The sequence below is a fragment of the Micromys minutus genome (assembly GCF_963924665.1).
Source record: "Micromys minutus genome assembly, chromosome: 9".
NCBI lineage: Eukaryota > Metazoa > Chordata > Mammalia > Rodentia > Muridae > Micromys > Micromys minutus.
The window spans coordinates 29599446-29621427 of record NC_137978.1 but is presented as its reverse complement, the minus strand read 5'-3'; the positions used below and the strand labels follow the sequence as shown (position 1 = coordinate 29621427).

The 21982-nt window shown below is 34.3% G+C and overlaps 1 protein-coding gene across 2 annotated transcripts in view; it reads right to left on the bottom strand.

Annotated features, from left to right (window-relative positions):
* AGBL4 (AGBL carboxypeptidase 4) overlaps positions 1-21982 on the bottom strand; it is a gene marked incomplete at both ends in the record, with an annotated part of 1110674 nt that overhangs the window by 933981 nt on the left and 154711 nt on the right. For both annotated transcript variants that reach the window (XM_080920614.1, XM_080920613.1), the window contains one exon: positions 12756-12880. In XM_080920614.1, coding sequence (XP_080776740.1) covers positions 12756-12880 — 125 coding nt within the window. The remainder of the gene's footprint in view (positions 1-12755; positions 12881-21982) is intronic.

Sequence of the window (21982 nt, the reverse complement as noted above, 5' to 3'; positions counted from 1 at the left end):
AATTAGAGATAATGCTAGAAGTATGAAAGAGAAAAACACTAAGTTCATTGTGGAATACACAGAATGAGAATGAAAAATCCTATGGAAGAAAATCATAAGAGAAGAAATAAGAACACCAAGCAAACAGTTTCTAACAGTGAAAATGGCAGTGTTAAGTGCAAGATAAGTCAGTGTGGACAATGTGCCCACTAAGTTTAACAACATCAAATGATCTGTACAATAGTGAAAAGCCGATTTAAAAATACTATAAACTTAAATGCTGGCTGTTTCCAAAAGACACCCTCACTCTACATTATAATGATAGTATGTCTAAAATATCATGGGAAGCAGGTAAACATTATGAACACAGTAATGTATTTTTGTGTGCACCATATACATACACAGGAAATAATCCCAGACATAGTTCCTAGTTTTATTAACAGTTTCAATAAACTAAAATTTAATTTTTCAAAACAATGTAAGACAACTCAAAAGAATTAAAATATATTCATGTATGCTTCACTTATGCCAAAACTGAAGTAATATAGTTGATATGGAAACTCTGCAAGCTTTGTGCTCTGCTATCTTAATTTCTCCTCTGTTTTTTTTAGTGTTTCCAGTATAATCCTGGCTGTCCTGGAACTCATACAGTAGGCTGGCCTTGAACTCACAGACCCACCTGCTTCTGCCTCCTGAGTGCTGGGAATTAAGGAAATCCCTATATTCTGAATGTTTCCTCAAACAGAAACTTCTTGCTTCATGGAGCACAGTCTATCGAACCTTTAGCTAAAATTAATAACAACAAAATTCACTTTATATGCTACAAACCTGTTCATAAAAGAGGGGTTATTTAAATTTAAAATTTTGAAATGTGCCTACAAAAAAAAGACTTTCTGAATAAAACACTGATACAACACAGGCTGCAAGAACAATTAATGCATGGGACCCAATGGAACTGAAAGGCTTCTGTATGGCAAGGACACCATCATTTGGACAAAGCAACTGGATACAGAATGGGAAAAGGCTAATTTTAACCAACCATACAAATATTAGATGGCAAATATCTAAAGTATATTTTAAAAAACTAAAAAAAAATAACCTGGAAATAAAACAATTTAAATTATGTACAGATTTAAGTAGAGGGTTCTCTAAAAATAATCAGAAATGACTGAGAAACATTTAATTAAGTGTTCAACATCCTTAGTCATCAGAAAAATCAAAACTACTTTGAAATTTCACCTTACACTAGTCAGAATGGCCAAGATCAATAAAATAAATGACAGCTCATTCTGACACAGATGTGGAGCAACTTATCCATCACTGGTATGTGTGCAAGCTTGTACAGCCATTATGAAAATCAGTGTGGTGTTTCCTAATACACCACAAGATCCAGCTATAGCACTCTTAAGCATATATCAGGAACTTTACATCCTACTACAGAGATACTTGCTCATTCATATTCATTGTTGTTCTGTTCATAAAAGTCAGAAATTGGAAACACTCGAGATATCCATGAGCAGATGACTGGAGAAAGGGAATGTGGTACATTTATACTATGCGGTATTAATCAGCTGTTAAAAAATCATTTAATTCACAGGTAAATGGATGGAGCTAGAAAACAATCCTTATCTTGTATTAAACAGCATTAGGAAAATTGAGAAACACTAGAATACAGGAGGGAGAGCAAAACCTAAGAACCATTTTGAGAGCTCATATGAAAAGCTAATACAGCTTCTCTGTAGCTATGACAAATACTCAGAGAGACAAAACCCTACCAGTGGCAGACACATGTAAATCAAGTTATTGGCCAAAGGGGCTCTACAAAAATTCCCAAACAACCCAGGCTACTTCCAAAGCTATTGGCTGCTCTCCATAAACTAATAGTGAGACCCTATTGCTGTTTTTCACAATTTAAACTTTCCATTTGTTCCAATATTTAAGTCTTAAATCCACCTATGAAAGTTTTAAAAATAAGTATTTTTCTATACATACATCCTGCTACTTCTACTATTTTAAGAGTTGTTATCATAGTGTAACTCATATAAAATAGCTTTGTTTCTGGTAACTGTTCATGTAAACTGCCTCTCTCCCCTTATGTTATGATGATTTTACATTACTACTGCTATTTAAGAAAAGTTAGTTGAAATACTTGTTTCATTAGAAAATATAAAATGCATTGGTTTTCTTTCAATTGGGCTGGGATATTTTTGATGTTTTACTTTTATACATTGATTTTAGGATTCATTTGTAAAATTCCACTAAACACTGGAAGAGAAGAACTCTTATTGGAATTGTTTTTAAATAACATGTGACTTTTAAGAGATCATAATATTGAAATTTATATGAACACAACGTTAGAACTCAATCCATAGATCACTCCTCCAAAGCACCTTATTACTGATGGTAACTTTCTTATCCCTCTTTACTTCTCAATGAATGTTACTGGAGTACCATTATAATTTGGCAAGTATATATTTAAGTCATTTATTCCAGTGAACTAGCCAGCAACATCCTATCTCTCCAGAAAAGCTCTCCCTCGCTTTACTCTGGCCAGTGATTCTCATGTGTATAATGTATTAACAATAATTACAATAACTGTAATTACTGCAAGTTTGCCTTTCTGCAATATAATATTAAAATTTAATATTATAATTCCACTACTATTCTTTAATTCCATCACAATCCCCAACAATGTCAAGTTAAAGGTTATTTTGTTGTCTAATAGTAATTTCTGGAGTTTACTTTCAATTTCAAAAATGGTCAATTTTATATAATATTGGTCATCACAAGTAACCAATATTCAATTAACTTTTATATTGTATTTTGCAAACCACTCAACTGCCACCCCTTTAATAGATATTCTCCCCTGGGATACATAATCTTGTGTGTATTCTGATGTGTCTTCAAGCTCCTTTTACTTTGAGGTACATATTGTTAAAACTGAATTCATGACATGTTCTCAGCCAAACAGAGGATCTGCTAGTAAATTTATCTCCCCGTTATGTAATATTAACAAACAGTTGTTTTTAGACACTGTCATAAGCAACTCAAAACTGAAACCCAAAAGAGACAAGTGTAGTAAGCTGCACGGTCTCCAATATTTTTGTTTTAAACACACATTTTAAGATATGTTATAGAAAATAAAAAACTGGACCCACCCAAATGTTACAGCTACTATGAGTCTCCCAGGAGGCCCACAATAACCAAAGGCACAGGAAGTCCACAGTAACCAGGTACACAGGAAATCCACCCTAACAAGAAACAACATTGCCTGCCTCGAAGGAGACTAGCCCTTACTCAGAACGCAGAGTTCTACCAGCCTCCAAGAAGACCTGTTCCAGTGAGAGACAACCAGGCCAGTTAAAACCAGTGAGAACCAGATGGCTAGAGGCAAGCACAAGATCATAAACAACAGACCCCAATGCAATATGTCATCATTAGAACCCAGTTCTCCCACCATAGAAAGTTCAGGCTACCCTAAAATACATGAAAAGTAAGATAATCTCCTAAAATCCAGTCTCATTGTGGTTATAGAGGCCTTTAAAAAGGCTATAAAGAAATCCTTTGAAGAAATACAGGAAAACAGAGACAAACATGAAGAAGCCCAGAAAGAAGAAATAAATAAATTCCTTAAAGAAGTACATGAAAATACAATCAAGCAGGTGAAGAAAACAGTCCAAGAAATAAAAATGAAAGTAGAAACAATAATGAAAACAAATAGAGGCAAAGCTGGAAAAGGACAACCTAGAAAAGAAATCGGGAGCTACAGACAAAGCATACCAACACAATAGAAGAGATAGAAGAATCTCAAGCATAAAAGATACCATAGAACAAAACAGACAACTCGTTCTTTGAGAAAATTGACAAGACTGATAAACCCTTAGGCAGACTAACTAGGGGGCAAAGAGAGAGTATCCAATTTAACAAAATCAGAAATGAAATGTGAAGACATAATAAATGAAACTGAGGAAACTCAAGAAATCATCAGATCTTACTACAAAAGCCTATACTCAACAAAGGTGGAAAATCTTGAAGAAATGGATGAATTCCTACACAGATAACAGATACTAAAGTTAAACCATGACTAGGTAAACCAACTAAATATCCCCATAACACCTAAAGAAATAGAAGCAACTATCAAAAGCCTCCCATCGAAAAAAGGCCAGGTCCAGATGGGTTCAGAATTCTATCAGACATTTATTGACGACCTAATACCAATACTCTCCAAACTATTCCACAAAACAGAGTCAGATGGAACACTAGCTAACTCATTTTTCAAGGCGACAATAACCCTCGTTTCTAAACCACACAAAGACCCTACAAGGAAGGAGAATATCAGAACAATCTCCCTTATGACCATTGACGCAAAAATTCTCAACAAAATCCTTGCAAACCGAATCCAAGAACACACCAAAACAATCATTCACCATGATCAAGTAGGCTTCATCCCTGGGATGCAGGGATGGTATAATATATGGAAATCCATCAACCTAATCCACCATATAAACAAACTCAAAGAACAAAACCACATGGTCATCTCACTAGATGCTGAGAAAGCATTTGACAAAATTCAACACCCCTTCATGTTAAAAGTCTTGGAAAGAACAGAAATTCAAGGCCCATACCTAAATATAAATAAAGTAATATAAAACAAAACAACAGCCAACATCAAACTTAACGGTGGGAAGCTTGAAGCAATCCCACTAAAATCAGGGACTCGACAAGGCTGCCCACTCTCCCCCTACCAATTCAACATAGTACTGGAAGTCCTGGCCAGAGCAATTACACAACAAAAGGAAATCAAACGGATACAAACTGGAAAGGAAGAAGTAAAAACATCACTGTTTGCAGATGACATGATAGTGTACAAAAGTGACCCCAAAAATTCCATCAGAGAACTTATACAGCTGATAAACAAGTTCATCAAAGTGGCTGGATATAAAATTAACTCAAACAAATCACTAGTCTTCCTCTATTAAAAGGATAAACATGCAGAGAAAGAAATTAAAGGAAAAGATACCATTTACAATAGTCACAAACAATATGAAATACATTGGTGTGACTCTAACTAAGCAAGTGAAGTACCTGTATGACAAGAACCACAAATCTCTAAAGAAGGAAATCAAGGAAGATCTCAGAAAATGGAAAGATCTCCCATGCTCAAATATTAGAAGGATCAATATTGTAAAAAATGGCCATCTTCAGCAAATCCTACCGGTGTGCGCCATGTTGCGTTTTGTTTTGCATGTACTTTACGCTTATTGCAACTAGTACGTTTTCAATGCATACTGTCAAGCCCTTGAAAAAAATCAAGTACTGACTAAAAAACATATTCACATGGTTTTATGTAAAATTTATTTTAATGTCTGAAAAAACAGTACTGACAAAAATGTATAATTTTAAGCAAAAAATGTTTAAAATCTTTACATTTATCTTTGTTTTGCAAAATAAAGTCGTTTAAAAAAATGGCCATCTTACCAAAGAAATTTACAGATTTAATGCAATCTCCATCAAAATTCCAACCCAATTATTCAAAGAGTTGGAAAGAGCAATGTGCAATTTCATCTGAAATAACAAAAGACCTAGAATAGCAAAATCCATCCTCAACAACAAGAAAACATATGCAGGAATCACCATCCCTGACCTCAAGCTAAATTACAAGGCAATTGTGTTAAAAACTGCATGGTACTGGTACAGAGATAGACAGGTGGATCAATGGAATAGGATAGAAGATCCAGAAATGAGCCCTCACATATATGGTCACTTGATTTTTGACAAAGGAGCTGTAAACACTCAATGGAAAAAGGGCAGCCTATTCAACAAATGGTGTTGGTCCAACTGGCACTCAGCATACAGAAGAATGAAAATAGACCCTTTCTTATCTCCTTGTACAAAGCTCAGGTGCAATTGGATCAAAGATCTCCACATTATACCAGGTACACTGAAATTATTAGATGAGATAGTAGGGAAAACCTTAGAACACATAGGCACAGGAGAAAATTTCCTGAACAGAACACCAATGGCTCATGCTCTAAGGTCAAATATCAACAAATGGGACTTAATGAGATTGCAAAGGTTCTGTAAGGCTAAGAACACTGTCAAGAAATCAAAACAGCAGCCAACAGATTGGGAAAAGATCTTTACCAACCCCACATCTGATAGAGGCCTAATATCCAAGGTATACAAAGAACTCAAAAAGCTAGACACCAGAGAATTAAACAAGCCTATTAAAAAATGGGGTACAGAGATAAACAAAAAGTTCTCAATTGAGGAATTTCGAATGGCTGAGAAGCATCTAAGGAAGTACTGGACATCCTTAGCCATCAGGGAAATGCAAATCAAAACAGCCCTGAGATTCCACCTCACACCAACCAGAATGGCTAAGATTGAATATTCAGATGACAGCAGATGCTGGTGAGGATGTGGATAAAGAGGAACACTTTTCCACTTTTGGTGGGGTTGTAAACTGGTACAACCACTGTGGAAATCAGTCTGGCTATTCCTCAAAAAATTGGACATAGTACTACCTGAAGACACAGTTATTCCACTTCTGGGCATATTCCCCTGAGACACTCCAACATACAACAAGGACACATGCACCACAATGTTTATAGCAGCCTTATTTATAATGGCCAGAAGCTGGAAACAACCCAGATGTCCTTCAATAGATGAATGGATAAAAAAATTTATATTTATACAATGGAGTACTACTCAGCTATCAGAAACAATAACCTTATGAAATGCTTAAGAAAATGGATGCATCTAGAGAATATCATCCTGAGTGAGGTAACCCAGTCACAAAAGAACAGACATAATATGCAGTCACTGATAATTGGATACTAACCCCAGAGAGTTCTGAACACCCCTGAAACAACTTACAGACTATATTAAGTTCAAGAAAAACAAAGGCCAAAAAAGAAAAAAAGAAAGATTATTATGCTTAATCTTTACACACCAAGAAAATTTTTACTATATTCAGGTTACATCTTGTTTTACATGCTCATTGTAACTAGTAAGATTTTAAGGCATACTATCAAACCTATAAAAAAAACCAAATACTGACAAAAATGTATTTATATGCTTTTATGAAAAAATACTATTAAAATTTGTACATTTATCTTTGTTTTTAAAATAAATATGTTCAATTTAAAAAAATAAAAGAAAAAAAAGAAGTATCTAAGCTAAAAAAATAATGATACCATAGAAAGTATTCACACATTGCTCAAAGAAAATACAAAGTCTAAAAAGCTCCTAATTTAAATTATCCAGTAAATTCAGCAAATAATAAAAAGATCAAAGCTAAGAGTAATAGGAATAGAAAAGGGTGACAAATTCCAGTCAAAATGCCATAAAAAATATCTTCAAATATCATAGAACAAAACTTCCCTAACCTAAAGAACAGAATGGCCATACTTGTAAAAAGAAGTCCACAGAACACCAAATAGATTGAACCAGGAAAGAAAATCTTCTTGTCACATAATAATCAAAACACTAAATGCACAGAACAAAAAATATTAAATATTAAAACCTGTAAGGGAAAAAAGTCAGTAACATATTAAGGCAGACCTACCAGAATTAGGTCTAACTTGTCTGGCCTCAGTGGAAGAAGATGTCCTTAATCCTGGAGATAATTGAGGTCCTATGGAAGGGGAAAGCTAGGAGGGGTTGAGGGAGTACCCTCTTGGAGGCAAGGGGAAGGGAAAATGGGATGAGGAACTGTGAGAGGGGACTCGAGGCAGGGCAATAACTGGAATATAAATAAGTAAAATAAAATGCAAATATAAAAAATAAAGGACTGTTACTATATATGATTGAAAAAGCAGAACTTAGAACAGTGAATGAATTTAAGATGGAAAATCTAGAATTACAGAATAGAATATTAAAGTAGAAACACTGAAAAAGAAAAATGTTCCATAAATCTGTTGAGGAGCACACTGAGTCATTAGGCTATATAAAAAACTGTATACACACATGATAAAACTCTATGAAAATGAATAAAGATCATTTACTAGAAAGTTACTGCAAAGAAATTACAGTGCTAAGGTGGAGACTATTTAAGGTCTGCTTTTACAACATTAAAGCCACCTTATGAATATAATAAAATAGCCCCTTCTATATATACCCACTTACTAAAATCAATGAGCTGAAATAAAATATAATATACATAAATTAGAAAATGTGCACCTAAAACTGGAGATCCCGATGAAAGACTTAAGTGCATGTATGCCATGATTTTCAAATCCAGGGTTCAAGCTATGATCAGAACAGCACTGATGATCTGAGTGATAGGTACTTTCAGTGAGCCATGGTGGCACAATAAGGTAAATTACCATCACCACATTATGCCTTCCCTAACAAAGCTTTAAAGCAAACCCTAAAGAGCAATCTACACATATTACAAATCAACAAGTTTTAATAAGAGGGAAATAATTTCCTTTTTAGAGACAGGCACTTTCTTGCCCAAGGCTGGCACCAGACCCTTCAATTTAGCAATCTTCCTATTTCAGCCGCTCAAGTAACTGAGACTATGGTTACAAGCTGCCACATCTGTCTTATTTCAATGATGCCACATCAGCCATTATTATTATTATTATTATTATTATTATTATTATTATCATCATCATCATCATCATCATCATCATCATCATCATCATCATCATCATCATCATTTGTATCTAAAAAAAATCTTTGGCAAGCCGAGATAAAACATGATTGATAAGTGAGGAAAAGGAACAAAATTCAAAAACAGATGTGTTCCATTCTACAATGTTGTTACTAGAATGCAATTAGTTTATCATTAGAAATTTGGGAGATTTTGTTATAAACTATTTATCTGTGTGAGGCCTCAAAGTGAAGAAAATAATTCAATATGTATATGTATATATTTGAGTAAGAAAAGTCAATTCCAATCAAGAAGTATAAGGAAAGACACCTCATTCAATACTGATAGGAAACTAAAATAGCATAAATTTTAAACAACATGAATTGTTCTCTACGAAACATATAGCCATTGTCCAATAGCTTCTCTCAAAGAATTTTTTTGTAAAGATGTCATGTGAATAATATTTTCTGTATTAAAATGTTTTCAACAATACCACTTGCAATAATACAAGCAGAAAATAATCTTTGTAATCAAGATTAAGGAATTAGTCTTCTAGTAAACAGCTATTTGCTATGTTTGCAAAATTTTAATGACATAAAATTAACTGCAGTGATGCTCAGATTCTTAAGCAATATATTAAAGTGTATTTAGAACACAAATTAAATATAATCCAAAAATAAGCATAGTGAATATAACTAAGGTAATATTATTTACTTCAAACTAGGGGAAATGTGTGTGTGTGTGTGTGTGTGTGTGTGTGTGTGTGTGTGTGTGTGTGTGTGTCATTTTCTGCTTTTAAGAATTATCTGTATATACCATGTTTATTACATTCAGCATTGCCTCATTTTGTAATCAGGAAAGGAAAAGGTAAATTTAGGATTTAAAATTATATTACATGAATGAAAATAGCTTAAATAACCCAGGCATGTCATCTAATTTTTTTCTTATTGGCTAAAATTTTATCATAAGTATTTGAATAGAAAGAATTGCTTTTACCCCACAGAAGTGTTCGGCTGCATCAATAATGCATTTCTACATAAGAATATTTAATATCAAATTTTTGGAGAAAAAAATTACTTTTTCATAAAGGTACCAGGACATTTAGTTTCTATCAACTCTTGCAAATGTACTTTTTAACAACTACTTTTGCAGGACTAATCTATTAGTCCTGTGATACAGCAGTGCATGTTTCAAGCTTTTATCTCTTCCTCAAAACATCAAAGAAAATAACCCCAGAGCTAGCCCTGCATGTACAGTACATTTGATTCTTTGATTTTTAAAATTCATTTAATGGAGTCTGGCTGTGGTGACTAATATTTTCTTGTCTGCTAGTAGCAAACCCCAAATAATGTTCTTGACGAGATTACATTCATGCAGCTCCCATTTTAACGGAAATTGGAGAGATAGGGAAAGAGATTATAGGAAGAGGTATTATAAAAGCAGATCTCACAAGTCAAACTTAATAGCAAAACCATTCTCTTTCATGTAAGCAACCATGAAAACAAATATCCTGTGAGCTAGGGTTATGCACTGTATCTTTCTAGTACATCTTTTTGCCTTCTTGAGATGATTTCCATAACTTAATAATGTGGCTAGAGATGAAGAGACAGTGGCCATGGAAAGATAATGAATGATGAAGCATCAGGCTCAGAAAACTAGATGAACACATCTCTAAGGCTTCAGACTGTAACAAGCATATGATATTATTGTTTATGTAGTTAGAACTGGGAGGCAAATGAAATATTAGCTATAACACCTTTAAAATAAGTATTCATAAAAATACCAATTTTCTTATTAAAAGAACCTCCTTAGAAGTCATTCATGATATTCTTTTATTGAATTCCTAGAAAAGATTGCCACACTATGGTACTGACATTTCATTTCATTTCATTTCAAAGAATAAAATGGACATATCATAAACAAATTAGAAGAGCAAAGAAAAATATTCAAAATGCACAAGGAACTTTCCAAACACTCTGTGTCTGGTAGCAAAACTGAAGGAAATGATTTTCTCCAACTTTCAAACAAGCATTTTCCTACTTCTTTACTATTTAAGATGAGCTATATACAGACAATGTTCATGGAGACTAAAAGAACATTGGCTGATCCTAATACGGCCCAACTTTTAAGACAGTGTACAAGCAGGATCTAGGTCTCTATTCAACAACAAAATGAAAAAGTAACCAGTTTCCTTTCTGCACTTAATGGCTTTTTAGATGCAACAGGCAAACTGAAGAATATAAACCATGTAAGAAAGAAAAGTGTGGTCCTTTTTATGGGCTTGGATATCCTGACACATTTATATAGCATTTAAGAAAGTGTTTCCCTCCATGTGTAGAAACTGTCTGCATAATATAACTTGTTTGCTTTTCTGAGGAGTGTGTCTGTGACAAACCTAACTTACCAACCCGAGTTAGCAACAGCAACAGGAGAGAATGTATGCCCACTTCCTGATATAAAGTGATGCCTGCAAGGAGCCCACAGAGATTTTGGGGAAGTATTTTATGGACTAATCCTAGAGTCAGGTGAGCCACTGTAATGGCCAAAAGGGAATGAGCATGATATTGTCATGGAAACTCTCAAGAGATGGCAATGCGAGATTAGGTAAAAGCAAGAGGCATATTCCTCAGTACTGTGTCTGTGGTAAACGTGAGAACTGTAACAATTAGTTGAAAAATTCACTGTCCCTCCCTCTTCTGCTGAGACTGAGAAGCCAAACCTATCTTGGGACTGGCCTCTTTAAAAAAAAAAAAAAAAAGCCTGAGAACTTGACATGTAGCTGACATGCAACTCAAGCTATACCCAAGTACCAGGAAGGACCCCACAGCTTGTCCTTGGCCCATACCCCAGAGTTACTCCTTAGCTACTTCCTAGCAACAGTTAATCAAAGACTAGTCTGATTATTTCAGATGTACTTTCAGACCATTGTGATTGTTCAGTCTTGCTTCAGGACGCCCACCTATCGGCTTAAAATCGTCATTCTATTAGACATATTTCAGGCTGGACACCCCCTCCCTTACTCCGATTCCCTATAAAACCTTATACTGCTGAGGTTTTGAAGCTTCCCATTCTGCTGGGTCGGGGTTAGGTTGGAGGAGAGCCCAATCCCAAGCTTGTAATAAAAAGACCCAAATGCTGTTAACTCGGAAATGGTTCCTTGGTAGCCTTTGGGATTCAGAAACAAATTCCTGGCACAACAAAGCTAGTATACCAGGAACAGCTATTGTCAAAGAAGAGCTCAGGACTACCTAAACTCCAGACACTTCTGGGCGCCAAAACATGAATCAAGCTGTAACTAAAAATAACAGGGAGATGCACACTGCATTCACTGACTCAGAGAGAAACCTAACAGGCGCCTCAGTTTCCCCCTGGTATTGTACATAAAGATTATCTGAGGAAAGAAGGGGTGGTACTTTTTATGGCCAGGCTTCCATATGCTTACAAGAACCATAAATCACTATGCTTGTGCAGTTTGAGCAGTCTGTATGATTACAGCTGTCTGAACGGAATAAAGTGTCAATATTTATTAGAATTACACTTTGCTAGTGTTCATTTAATGCATAGGTACTTTATCATTCTATTTTTATCAACATTCTCTCATGAAAAACAAGTCTTCAAAAGTATCATGAATCACTGGCAGTTAGAAAGTAAACCTAAGTAAATAAAGATTAAAGCAGATTAATATATTCATGAAATTTTAAAACACACAGAAAATATAAGGTTTCCCAGAATCACTAGGTAATAAAATAGCTTTGAATTTTCAAGCACACATACTTTAGGGAAGATACTCTGCTGTAAGAGTCATACAACCTGAAAAATATGAACATCCTGTTGAATAAGAGAAGAGCTTTGTCTGAGATGGAGCCTAGGAGAAATGTCTTTCTGGATCTTGACAGTGATGATGTAACAGCATCTTAAATACAGAAAGCAACAGAAACTTCCCGTGTTTCCTTATGGAGTTCCACAAGGAAGCACCGCATATAGGATGCAACCAGTAAACAACCCACTTTTTCTTAGACAAAAGTTTGTATTAATTCATTCCTAGAAGGAAACATAAGTCTGCATTTTACCCACTCCTCACTCACGGTCTCTGTTACAGCCATAGGTTTAACAGCTATTAAAGCAAACTAGCTTCCTTCTCTAAGATCACACTGATGGCCCCCATTTCCCTCACCTGTAATTCTTTCACGTTTTCAACAGTGAAGTTGAACCAGACTCGGAAGCGAGGGTTACAGGTGTCCGGCCTAATGAACAGATCGTACTCAAAATCAGAGACTTGCTCAACCCGGCCGAGGTTACCTATAACAAAACATAAGAGAATTGGGTTTTAATAGAAGTTCGTGCATCTCAACAATACTATGAGCTCTGATATTAGTCCTAATCTTTGTTTGACACTGTTTAGACTGGTCTTAGCTTTAAGACAGTCATAGTCGTAAAGCTAGCAATTCTAAGTGCCGTTCAAAGTAAGGATGCTGCAGGCTGCAGTACAGACATCTCTGCCTGGCCATTTCGGTTTAGACCCTTTGTGCAACAAGCAAGGTTGGAGTATGAAGACTGTATGTCCCCCAAAAAAACCCTTAGGAATGAATCATATACTACAGTTTTCTAGTTAGAGAAAATAAGGATAGAATAAAACATCTTCTACTAAGTTGAATTTTGCTCAGCTACTTATGAGCCAATCAAGACCAAAGCCTTGCCTATTACTTTTCTTTCCATTGTGCTCATAATCCTTAAGAAGACTCTTTATATAGAAATGGTTCTTTGAATTTTTATCATTGAAATGTTTATTAATACATGTTTTTAAAGACAGGGTAATTATTACACAACAACAGTAAATATGAGGTCAAATGATTTAATTTAGTTGTACATTTTCTGAGTGACCATAAAAAAATCATTAAAATTTTTCCAATTTTTTTATCCCTATAGGATAAGTATTATTAGACTGGAAAGATGGCTCAATGTGTAAAGATGTTTGGTACTGAGCTGATGATGTGAGTTTAATACCAGGATCCACATAGAAAGAAGAACCAACTCCTTCAGGAAGTTCTCTTGGCATTCATCCACCAATGTACACATACACAAAATAAAGGGAAAATATAATATTATAAAAATCACAGAAAATGGAATATAAGTAATTATTCCTATATTAAAAATAAAATGTAAATTTTAACAATGATGCAATTAATAAATTAATTTTAGTAGAAAATTAATAATTCTATGCCTTAATGTATGATATAGACTGTCCTAAAGGTTAAATGTACCGATCAATTTAACCTCAGAACAACTTACATGAATGAGGCACTGTTGTTATCTCATTTTACATACAAGAAAAACATGGGAGCTGGAGAGATGGTTCAGTAGTTAAGAGAACTGATTGCTCTTCCAGAGGTCCTGAGTTCAAATCCCAGCATGGTGGCTCACAACCACCTGTTATGAGATCTGATACCCTCTCTTCTGGTTTTTCTGAAGACAGCTACAGTGTACTTATATATAATAAGTAAATGAATTTATTAAAAGGAAAACATGGAATAAATAACTAAAACAACTCTAAAGTTATATAATAACTAACTTACTAGCAGTCACAAATGATTTGAATACAAATAGTATATCCCTAACCACTACTGACCAAACTCTACAGCTGTTTACATAACAGAGCTGGCAAGGTGAGACAGAAATATAAATAGAAGTATATTTTAAAATATTATACTCCATTATTAAAACAGTTTTGGACACTTTAAAAATTCATGTTCTAAAAAATACATTCTAATTTTGTTCATTCCAGTATTAGAAGGAATCATTTATTCCATTTGTTTTAACAGAGAGAATACATAGATTTCAGTAAAAGAATCTTTAAAATGTTACCAGGTACAGAGTTCTTAATAGTAATAATATTACAGGCTCTCTAAAAATGTGAAATTTCAAAATGATTTTATTCATATTAATAAATCTTTCCCTTGATTCAAAAATGATGAACCTGAAACCCATAAGTATTTTGTGCCTATTTAAATTCATACTTTAAAGCATCAAGAAAAAGTCTTTGAAGTGAAGACTTCTAGTTATATTGTTCTTGCATTACACCGTCACTATATATCCATTTTCCTGAAATACTTCAACTATGTATCATATTACAGTCTTACGGAAACATAATTGAAAATATATTAGCAATATTTTTATTTATTTAAATAAAAGACATGGGAAAGAAAGAATCAAAATCTAAACCATGATGGACAAATAGGAAAAAAACTGAATATTTTAAGCTCAAATATATTAAGTGGCTCAAATGTAAAAGAATTAAAAATTCAAATGTATACCAAACAGATCACATTATCCTAAGCAAACTAATCTGGAATCATAAACAAAAATGCTATATGATATTAATACAGTACAGAACATTAATAGTAAGTCAAATTTGTAAAGATAGACTTAGATCATGCATGATAGACTTTACAATGATTACTAGGAATGAACATGAATAATTCATGGTTTTAAAAAAGATTAATTCCTCCCATTCGCAAAAGCCTCAAAAAATAAAATACTTTGGAGAAAACTTAATCAAAGAATTGAAAGACCTCTTTCTCCTTTTCGTTTTCTTGCCACTCCAATATACAACAAAGATGCATGCACCACAATGTTCATAGCAGCTCTGTTCATAATAGCCAGAAGCTGGAAAGAACCCACATGTCCTTCAGTAGATGAATGGATACAAAAATTGTGGTACATTTACACAATGGAGTACTACTCAGCTATCAGAAACAATGACCTAACAAAATTCTTAAGAAAATGGATGCATCTAGAGAATATCATCCTGAGTGAGATAACCCAGTCACAAAAGAACAGACATAATATGCAGTTCCTGATAATGGGATACTAACCCCAGAAAGCTCTGAACACCCCAGAAACAAATCACAGACTGTGTGAAGTTCAAGAAGAAAAAAAACACATTATGCTCAATCCTTATACACCAAGAAAACTTTGACTAATTCCAGGTTACATCCTGTTTTACCTGTACTTTTTGCTCATTGTTAACTAGTAAGATCTTAATGCACACTATCAAACCTTTGAAAAAAAAGCCAAGCACTGACAAAAATGTATTTGTATACATTTATGCAAAAATGCTTAAAATTTGTTCTTTTATCATCTTTGTTTTTTCAAATAAAGTTGTTCAAAAAATAAAGAAATCTTAGTCTTGCTTGAGCTGTTGGGCACATGAGCTACAGGTAAATAAACCTGATGTTTTAAATTTAAAAAAAAAATTGAAAGGCCTTCACAATGAAATTTTTGAAACACTGAAGAAATGGATTAAAGGAGAGAGTAGAAAATAGACCATCCATGCTCATTATCAATCAGCATTATTAATAACGGTGAAAAGAGCGGTGCTACAAGAAGGAATCCACAGAGTCAGTGCGAGCCTCCATTAAAGGAAAGGCCTTTAACAAAAATACAACATTTCATAATGAAAGTCCTGATAATCTAGGTATACAAGAGACATAGATCAACATACTAAAGGTAATACAAGTTTACAGTCAATAAGATGGTAAAGAAAAACTCAAAGCATCCCCAATAAAACTAGAAACTAAATAATAATATCAATTCTCTTCACTCCTGTTCAAAAACAGTGCAAAATGTCTGAGCTAAGGCATTAAAACAAAAGGAGAAAAATAAGAAAGGAATAAATCAAAATACCTTTATTTGAAGATGGTACAATTCTATATTTGAAGACCTTAAGGCTCTATGTTAAAACTTTTATGTTCTATAAACATGTTTATCAAAGTAGGAAGATACAAAATTATCAGAAAATCAGTAGCCTTCCTATAACACACAACAAGCACTGCACAAAAGAAAGGAAAATAAATCAAGGAAACAATTCCATATGCAACAGCATCAAAATTTAAATTTGGCATAAATATAAACAAAGAAATAAAAGCCTTGCACAATAAAAAAATTTAAAGCACCAAAAAATAAAAATAAAGATGATAGAAATTAGAAATTTCTATCTCAATAGAAGTTAGAAATCTATCTTATGTGCTGGTAAGATTGATACAATAAAAATTCCCATTCTATCCTCAATCAAAGGCAATCTACAGTTTCAATGAATGCTATCAAAATTCCAATCCATCTGATTTATCACAGAAGTTGAAAAAAATAATCTCAAAACATCATTGTAGACACACACACACACACACACACACACACACAAAAACAGGATGCAAAATTAATCGTTAACAATAACAACAGATGTATAAGCACCCATGATTGCAAGTTCTACTACATAATGATTACACTAAAAACAACATGATATGGTCATAAAAACAGGCACTTGAATAATGGAATAGAATGGACGACACAAATATAAGTCCATGCTCCTAAAACTATCTAATTCTTGGAAAAAATGGAGAACAAAATAGCACACTGGAGAAAAGACAGCATCTTCAATAAATGATGATGGTAAATCTAAATAATAACATATAGATTCTTGTCTCTTACCCTACAGAAAACTAAACTGCAAATAGATCAAGGATACCAACAAGGGAATGATACCTGGAATCTGTTAAGAGAGAGAAAAAAGAATAGTCTTCAACACATGGGTACAGGGAGGAAATTTACTAACAGAACACATATTGTACAGGCATTAAGACCAATAATTGACAAATGAGATCCTATGAAACTAAAATCCTCTAAATTTCAAAAGACATCTTTAATCTAGAGAAGAGGTAACCTACAAAATGGGGAAAGGGTACACCAGATATACATTTGAAAGATGGTTAATGTCTAGAATATACAAAGAACATAAAAACAAAAGCATCAAAAACAACCTAATATAAATTAGGAGATGGTACTATAAATAGAATTCTCAAAAAATACAAAAAAAATGAGAAATATTTATAACTAGTAACATACTTGTACATTGTTCAGTTGAATAACACAGTACAAAATGAAAATGTTTATGAATCTTTATTCCAGTAGCAAACGAAGTAAATTTAATAAAGAAAGACCAAGTACAAAACAGAAAAATGCAAATTAAAAATACTTTGAGATTGCATCTTACCCTAATCAAAATTGCTGAGACCAAAAACAACAAATGCTAGCAAGGATGTGGGGAAATTAGACCCTCACTCACTTCTTGTGGGGAGTGCAAACTTAGGAAGTCATAGTAGAAATGAACAGAATAAATAAAAGCTAAAAGTAGAAATACCACATGACTCAGCTTATAGCTTTAATTTTATGTCCAGAAGACTCAATTTTCTACCTTATGGGTACTTCCAAGGCCATTCATTATTACTCTACATTATTCCTCCTCATAAATATGAGGAGATGCTCTTTAATGGATGAATTGGATAATGACAGTGTGGTACTGTATACAATGCAAAACTGTTCATTAGTAAGGGAAAATAAAATCATGAACTTTGTGGGTAAATGGATGAAACTAGAATACTTAGTGAAGAGGTATAGCTCCAAAAAAACAAGTGACATGTTTTAAAAATTTGTGGATGCTTGGTCCTCAACAGCCTACTCCAGAGACACTCAACCAAGCTCATTGCTGCCCTATTCACAGTAGCCAGAAAGTGAAAACAATCTAAATGCCTCTAAAATGATTAATAGACAATGAAAACATTCTATGAATTTCTATTCAGCTGGAAAGAAAACTGAAACCTTGAAAATTTGCAGGTAAATGGATAAAACTAGAAAAGATCATATGGAAGGACCTAACCAAAAGATCTGGGTTAAAAATAAACAACAACAACAACAGCATTGTATGTTCTCTCCCATGTGAGGATGCTAGCTTTGAATTGTTAAGTTATTTTAAACTGAAGTACCCACAGAGTTCTGACAACTAGAAAAGAACCGAGGTGAAGGGGATTAGGGATTCAATGTAGAGGGTCTTATGAGAGAAAGATAAACAAGAAAAGCAAGAGTCGATCAGGGGAATAACACTAAAGAACTTTCAAAAAAGCCATCTGGAAATCTACTACTGTAGAAGCACAAGATCAAGACAGTGAAATTCCCAGCATAATAATGGAGTGGGTGCTCACAAAGTCCCACTCCTAGAGAAGAAGCTAGTGGCAATTAATGGCTGATAGTGCGGGAGATGAGATTTCCTTCAAGAAAGCAACCATTACGAGGCCACCTATGTTCCAACAGATAGACCTACACCTATCCCCAAATAGAAGCAGCATATTGATTTGAATGGGCTTTTTAAAGAGTAACGTTATATGGAGAAAGAAAAAGAGTTACAGTAAAGAATTTGAGGGTAAGGAATGGGATGGAGTAGATATAGTTGAAACACAGAACTGGAGGAGCTGAGGAGGACTGCAACCCTATAGGAAGAACATAAGCTGGCCGGACAGCACCCAGGGACTAGACCACCAACCAAGAAGTGCACCTGAAGGGATCATGGCTCCAGCTACATATGTAGCAGAGGATGGTCTTTTCTGACATCAATGGGAGGGGAGGCCCTTAGTCCTGTGGAAGTTTGATGCCCCAGTGTAAGGAGATGCTGGAGGGGTGGGGCACGAGAGGGTGGGTGGGGAGCACCCTCATAGAAGCAAAGAGGAGAGAGTAGAGGAAGGTAGTGGGATGGAGGGCTTGTGGAAGGGTAACTGGAAAGTGGGATAACATTTGAGATGTCAATGAATGGAATGATTAATTAAAAACAAATATTAATTTATATAAGTCTCAAACAAACAAATAATATAAAATTCTATGAGAATAAAATTAAAAGTAATAGTGATTCAGTAATGTATATATCCAGATACATCAATACCACATATAGTTTATTCATTTAATTGAACATGATATGGAGACACTGGAGCCAAGGCATGTGAAAAGTATTATACTGATACTGAACTGAATAGACCAACCCTTATTCGGACTGCAAGGCTTGAAGAGCTTAACATAAGTGGTAGTGTAAGCTGGAAGGCTGAATAAGAGGCAGAACGTTTGTCCAAAAAAAGAACTCAAAATAAAACACCAAGAAGGATAGGTAGGCTAGAGAATTGGTAACCATCCGGTAACACAAGGCATATTGCAAAAAAAAAAAAAGATGGAAAAGAAAGTTTAAGGTAAAGAAACTTATTTTAAATTACATTTAATATTCAAGCTTTAAAAATTGTAGTCATACTAATAACATAAAATGGAAGACTAAAAACCTAGAGGCAGGAAGTAGCAATAATATATATATATATACATATATACATATATACAAATATATATACACACACATATATATTGAAATAGATAAAATAAAACTGAGAAGTTTTGTGAAGCAGTGAGAGGAAAGAGTTAATTATAGAGACTGAATCTACAAGTATTTGAAAAGAAAATTTTCTCTTCTTCACAACTGAAATTTTTATTAAAAACTTTGACTCATTGTCTATGGAAATAAAAGGTAAGCAAGCATTCTGGTTCTCTGACTCTTAGAATCTCACTCCCTTTGGGGATTCTTCCCAAAGTCTTGGGGGTATATAGTAGATGTATCTATGGGGCTGAATATTCATTAACAAATGTCAAAACAGAAATAGAAAATTTTATTAGATATTTTATTTATTTGCATTTCAAATATTATCCTATTTCCCTTTTTCCTCTGGAAACCCTTATCCCATTCTCCTGCCCCCCTGCTTCTATGAAGGTGCTCACCCACCCAGCCACTCCGGGCTCCTCGCCTTGGTATTTCCCTACACTGGGGCATCGGGCATCTAGCCATTCCAGGACCAAGGGCCTCTCCTCCCACTGATGCCCAACAAGGCAATCCGCTGCTACATATGCAGCAGGAGCCATGGGTTTCTTCATGTGTGCTTTTTGGTATGTGGTTTAGTCCCTGGGAGCTCTGGGCGGGGGGTCTGGTTGGTTGGTATTGCTATTCTTCCTACTTTGCAAACCCTTTCAGCTCCTTCAGTCCTCTCTCTACCTTCTCCATTGAGGATCCCGTGCTCACTCCAATGGTTGGCTGTGAGCATCTACATCTATATTTTCCAGACTCTGGCAGGGTCTCTCAATAGACAGCTATATCAGGTTCTTGTCAATAAGCATTGGTGGCATCTTCAATAGTGTCTGGGCTTGGTGTTTATATATGGGATGAATCCCCAGGTGGGGCAGGCTCTAGATGCCTTTCCTTCAGTCTCTGCTCCACACTTAGTCTCCATATTTCCTCCCTTGAGTATTTTGTTCCCCCATCTAAGAAGGACTAAAGCATCCACATTTTGGTCTTCCTTCTCCTTTTAGAATTTGAAGGGCAACTAATTATTTGGCAGATTTGAACTAACATGGAAAAGTTTACTCCTTCCTAATTTTCACTTACAAGGCCTGCAAAAGACCTGAAGGTAACAGGATTATGGGTAGTTTGAAAGTCAAGGCTGTCCTTTGAAATATTTCTGGTAAACAGCATCAAGAGATTTCAGCAAGAGAGTAAATGAAAATTCTAGGATAGGAGTATTTATTTTGTATCATTCTTATTTTGAAAAAGTTTCAGGTTCATAATTTTGTACGTTTCATAACTGCAAATAAACTTTACTCTACATGAAACATAAAATGATTGTTTCTTTCAGCTACTGACTTCTTTGGCTTTGAGAAACAGAGACATCTGGTAGCATAACTCCTGAAGTGTGTGGCTGTTTACACATCTACAGAAAACGATGCTCTAAGTAAACTATCAAAGTAATTTCATTGAAATACATACTGAGTAATAATAATCAACAAACAATGAATACAGGATAAATAACTGATATTCTCGAACTAATTATGCAATGACTAAAATTAAGAGATTAAGAGTAAATGCCATTTTAAAATAGTTCTTCAAAATTCAAAAATATCTATGCAAAATATTTTATGTGTATGTACTATTGATTAGAATGATCTAAACATCTGGTTTCATCAGTGATAACATCTGTGACCTTAAAACTACCCAAACTGAAAAATTCTTGTATCACTTTCTCTTCCTTTCTCTTGTGAGCTCTGTACAACAAATATGGAGATATTCCTCTTTACTCTCAGTGCTACTGCCATCAACCTCCATTCTTTTAGGATGTTTTTTTCTTTTTTTAAAATTGAACAACTTTATTTTAAAAAACAAAGATAAATGAGCAGAATTTAAGCATTTTTGCATGAAAGTATATGAATACATTTTTGTCAGTACTTGTTTTTTTAAAAGGTTTATTAGTTACAATATAATATCTTACTAGTTACACTGAGCATAAAGTACATATAAAACAAGATGTAACCTGGAATTAGTCAAAGTTTTCTTGGTGTGTAAAAATTAAGCATAATGGTTTTTCATTTTCTTTTTTTTTTTTTTTTCTATTCTTGAAGTCCATATAGTCAGTGAGTTGTTTCTGGGGTGTGCTGAGCTTTCTGGGGTTAGTATCCAATTATCAGTGACTGCATATTATATCTGTTCTTTTGTGACTG